This window comes from Merops nubicus, unplaced genomic scaffold, assembly GCF_000691845.1.
Source record: "Merops nubicus isolate BGI_N331 unplaced genomic scaffold, ASM69184v1 scaffold13477, whole genome shotgun sequence".
Lineage (NCBI taxonomy): Eukaryota > Metazoa > Chordata > Aves > Coraciiformes > Meropidae > Merops > Merops nubicus.
The window spans coordinates 15,177-20,522 of NW_008621064.1; the positions used below are offsets into that span (position 1 = coordinate 15,177).

At 37.3% G+C, this 5,346-nt stretch overlaps 1 protein-coding gene across 1 annotated transcript; it reads right to left on the reverse strand.

Annotated features, from left to right (window-relative positions):
* Window positions 1-1,686: 1,686 nt before the first annotated feature.
* On the reverse strand, window positions 1,687-4,093 carry RGS1 (regulator of G-protein signaling 1). The gene is made up of 5 exons (XM_008944333.1): window positions 3,990-4,093; window positions 3,521-3,604; window positions 3,351-3,412; window positions 2,587-2,750; window positions 1,687-1,872 (listed from the first exon to the last, which is right to left on the reverse strand). Exons 1-5 carry the CDS (start codon window positions 4,091-4,093, stop codon window positions 1,687-1,689), a joined length of 600 nt encoding a protein of 199 aa, XP_008942581.1.
* Window positions 4,094-5,346: the final 1,253 nt, after the last annotated feature.

The following is a 5,346-nucleotide window of genomic DNA, read 5'->3' on the forward strand; positions in this document are numbered from 1 at the left end:
TTGTAACGCAGAAGATTTTATCTTCCCTTGGAGGTCCTGAGGTCCCCAAAGGGTGGCAGTATGAATACGGTCTGTGCTCCCCATGAGGTGACGTCTGTGTTTTCACAGCTTCTCCATTTTGTATGGAATAATCAAGTGTGCCTGACTAAACTTATGTTATTTTCAAAAATGGAAAATCCTCAGGGGTGAGATAAAATCTTGTCACCCGCCTGATAGCTGTGTCTCATGATAGTAACTCATTGAGAGCAGGTCATGCTTCGACTGATTTTCATTAGGAACTCCAGTGTCACAAGGTCTTAAATGCTTCAGATTTGGTAAAGCCCATTTTCATAGTTAAGCATAATTACAATTTTTCTTGTTTTACTTTAGTTCTCATCACTACCCACTATGGTATAGGCTACTCATAACATTGCATATTTTAAAGCAAATTTAATGCAACATTTGCAGTGAAATTAAATGACTTTTGATACTAGTATTGGAACTGTAAATTAGAGTCTGAATCTTGCCAAGATTAGGTTGAGAAGTTCTAATATCACAAGAAATGTGACTGCTAGTGGGTCTCACCAGTTCCTACCTCTCTATGTAATCAACTAGGGGTAGTCTGCTGTATTCAACACATCAGTATCAAAGTGGATTGAACTGTAGGGCCAGTGATTAAATGTTTTACACACTTGAGATTTGTCTTGCCTGCTGGTAAGCTGGGGGACTATAAAAAACAGGAAGGAAATTGAGACCTGCTTCTTTTGTTTGTTTGTTTGTTTTGTTTTGTTTTGTTTTCTTCTGGAGGGTCATGAGCATGTGTCTATGCAATTCAGGATCACCTATTCCAGATAACTAAGATTATGGTTGTGTAAAATGAGTAAAAAAGAGAAAAGATAGCATGGGGAAAATGAATATTCAGGTAAGGAGATGCGAAGTAGTGACATAGTGGGACAGAAGGGAACAATGTGTTTCAATACTTCAGTAATTACAATGGAAAGATCACTTAAAATAAGATGTAAAATTACCATAAAACTTTATTTTTAAGTAGATTTGATTGAACAGTTGCATATTACTTTGCAATAAATTAAACAGAAAAGATGCTACATACCTGCTGGTTGAATATGAATTTAGTAGAAATACAGCTTATATCATTCTTACATAATTTAAAATATATCAAGTTTAAGACATGTCAATCTAAAACATATTTACGTAGAACAATAGCATCATTCAGATGCACTCACTTATTAACACATCACAGATTTAGAAAAGTCATTCATCAGTCTTGTCTGGGCATTTTCTTGTTTGCACAAAATCATCACCTGTCCTTATTGTTCTTCTGAACTTGATAATCTTTTCCCAACACTCAGCTTGCTAGTCTTGTACTTCCTAACAATCAGTAGTTCTTTGGTATCTAAGACTTGGTTCAAAGTTCACAGGGTAGCTCAAAAATAAATAGTTTGTGTATCCTGTCTTGACTCCATGGCATATGGGAGAAGAGGATTTTCTCCCTGTGCTGCTCTCACCCTTGTAACCATCTCGCCAGCTTTTATCCTGCATCCTCTTGGCAGCGGAACTGACTGCATCTCCCTTGTACCCCTCTTGGCAAGGCAGGGGTCCTTCTTGCTGAGATCCAACCACACCGAAGGATCTCTCCACAGAATATTTGACCCAGAGTCTACTTGGCTCTTCACTGCCTCAAACACTTCATTTTGAAGTGTTGGTCTGCAGTTGGTTCAACAGGTTCAGGTAGGCTTTGGATTTCAAAAATCTGGGATAGGAATCCCTTTCCATGAGTATGTACACGGTTTTCTGGGCTTCATCAAAACTTGTGTGAGTTGGGTCTTGAGCCCTTTTGGCTGTTGCTTCCCTCATCTGATAGTCAATATTGATCTATAAAGGGAAAAACAAATGCCATTGGCATCTTAAAAAAGTACTCTCTTTCTGCATTACTTTGTTAATAAACACATTTGCAACCTTAGAACTCAGTGTGATAGCTCAATATCAGAACTGCAAAATGAAGGAATTTTAATGATTATATCTCAGTTGAACACAAAAATTTCTACTGACTATAGAACTGCAGTTGCTTCAGGAGTCAGAATAACATAACTCAACAATGCAGTAAGTGGAGGAATAGCCTCCAATTAAAACAGGAGATATCTTGTGCTGAATGAGTCTGCAGTTTCAAATATGATCAACATACACAACATTTAATTCTCCAGAATGTCCACATATTTTAATAGACAATAATTATTCTGTGGCTCTCCTACCAGGAAAGTTCTCTCGAAGTATCTGACTCCAAACACCAGCAGTAACTCAAACTGGGCTGATTCAGAGAACAGCATCATGTGCTAGCTGCTGGTGCCTCTGCTGAGCTTTTGCTAGTGGTGCTCCCAAGTACAGGCCTGTATTCTGTGACTCTCCTTTGAGATCTAATGCTCTCATAGCTGAAGACACCAGTGACACAAGTACACTCATAAAAACATGCATCTGTGTCTTCATCTGATGTATTGAATGAATGCATGAGCATCTCGGTGAAGCTACACTTCTATCTTATTTTCCAGAATTATTGCACTTTAACAGTACACAGGTTAACTTTGTACATACCTGTTTAATAGCATCCGACTGAACAAACTCCTCATAAATCCTCTCTGCTTTGCCATGTAAGCGATCAGACTTGGTTTTCTTGTAATCCTCACAAGCCAACCAGAACTCTATGTTTTCCTCACTGAACTCTGACTTCAGGAACTCCCGAAAGACACCTTGACCACCTAAAGCAAATACAAATACATCATCATTTATAGCATGATATCTGTGAACAGTGAGGATAAAATAAATGGCAGTTATATTGAAATCTGTGTTATAAAATCTTGCCCAAATACACTATTCTTCCTTTCTTCAACTCACTATAACATACCTATTAAAGAAACTTTAACATTAAGGGTGATGGGAGTCTTCCTAATTATTTTCAGTGGTTTTAGATTTAGACCATGGGTACCAAAATACACTGATGGATTCTAGTCTCCCTAAAAGGATTGTCTTAGGGTACAAGTGGAGAGAAAATTCCAAAGTAAACTGAGACAAGGACAGAAGATGGATCAAAAAGCAATGAACTGAGCTATTTAGGCTTTATTTGCTACACTTGGAGTAAGAAGTGGAAGGAAAAACCACAAACTTGGAAGCAAAGCTGTAACAGTAGCCATGTTACAGGGGAGCTGTAAATAACTGAAATGCAGCTGGCCATCCTCTGAGAGGGTTTTGTTTTTTTTTTTTTTGGTTGGCTAAGTGATACAGCTTTGCCTTTTTGGTGAGATTAGACAAAATTTTATCCTTAGAATAAGAACAAGGTCAGAATGAAGTGATAGACTTACTCTGGCTGGCCAAGAGCTTTTCCAAAGACTGGGACCACTGTATTACTTCCTCTGCAGAAAGCCTAAGAAAAAAGAAAAGACTTTAGGCAAGAAACCATGTAGATTTGTCTGCATGTTTAAAGGAGACAAGTTTTGTAATTCATTATTCCATTCTAGGAATATGTACTTACATGACATTTCTGGAGTTAGAAGTATTGATCCCAGATTCAGTATGTGGTACTATGCACTTCAAATAATTTTTGAGATCTGCACCACTGAAAACAAAGAACAGATGTTTTTTGTAATCCTTTAAAATTGTCGTTGCATTTCAATTCTACTTAGAATTCTACTTAAACCTTTTAAACAGAGGCAGACAGGACCATCCTATGGCTGATGTCTTGGAAATTAGGTATCTAAGTAATTTTTTTTTTTTTAAAGACTTAGTGTATCCAAAATCTACTCCTGATTACTTAAGGAAGTCTATGAAATAATTAGTATGCATCAGCTTAAGCCATTTTTCAATGATGCTGTAGTCCTGGGCTTTGAGCAGGTTTTGCAGTTATCTAGCCCAAACCACAGTGGTAAATCTTAAACTCCATGATATTAGTGTTATTTTTAATTCCAATACATTAGGGTTTACTCTAAGATGTCTATACTTACAAAGCCTTTTGCTTCTTTTTATGGATTTTGTCTTCTGCAAGCCTGCAGTCTTCTTTTCCATTTAATTCACTCATGTTGTTGTGGGGGAAAAAAAATCCTGGCATGTTACTTCACTTTAATGTGAAGCGACTGTTGCAGTAACAATCTTCCAAGCGCCAAATGTCAGTTCACTGCCTGCTGCCACCTTTTATTGACGCAGACAGCCCTTCTGGTTGGTGTGAACGGGTCTGTTTATCATGTAGCCTCACCACAGACTGTGGAAGTTCCCTTTTTCAGTGCACAGTGACGTGAATCTTTTAAGAAAGAAAACAGACAGCAGTGTCTCGTGGTTGGTGTTAAACCGGATGAGACTGAATTTCTTTGGGTTTATTTTGTGTGTCTGTATGTCTGTGTTACTCAAAAACTAAAAAAAAAATCCACCCTAGAACTTTGAATTCTTGCCCCTTTCTGATTGTTACTTTCAAATCAGAAGTGCTTCTTGGTTGTATCAAATGGGCTGCAAATATTGCAGTTTTATCTTGATAAAATTAATCTGTTACATGCAATTTCATATTTTACAATTGATTAGATGAGCTCAATGGAATATTAGGAAAAAGTACTTTAAGATATGCCAGTGTTAAGGTCCTATATGCAACAAGCTATTTGCAAGTCACTACTTGCTCTTCAAACTAGAAGACTGCGTTAGAAGCATCTGATTTGTTCAAACATGAGCTGTGAAAATACATAAAACTGAATTTAATAGAAAGGGTTCTGAAGCAGCAAAAACTTACTTAATTTGGTTTAATTTTTCCAAGTCAGATTATTTGGAAGCACATTGCTGTATTTCAAAAACACCTCCATAATTTTCAGTGGTTTGGCATGTATAAAGATTGATTAAAGCTGAAGAGCTGTTATTTGTAAAGACAGTGTGACTATTACAGTGTGTTTGAGGGAGGTGTGTGTTCTTTGTTGAGTTCCACTGCAAAGAAGAACCCACTGATACAAAGCAAAAGTGAAGAATTAATTGTTATCTTCTGTTTATCTGTTTGGGTTGATGATGCAGAGTTTTAAGTACTTAACCTAGGCATCCCAATTTCTGCTTCTTTGTTTGACTGTTTTTTAGAGGAATTGTAAAGTTTTTGTTTTACTAAAGAATGCACACAATTTTGATTACTTATAAATAGCTGATGAATTATTTGTACAAGGCTGCATATGATCGTGGTAACTGAGACCTTGCTCACTTATCTACAGTTTGGTCATGGACTGAGGTACAAAGCAGTAGTTGGGGAGACCGAAAGCTGCCTACAGACAGATGTGCATGCAAGGACAGACAGTCTGCATCGAAGTGGTTTTAACCACAGGAGGCTGCTGAACACCC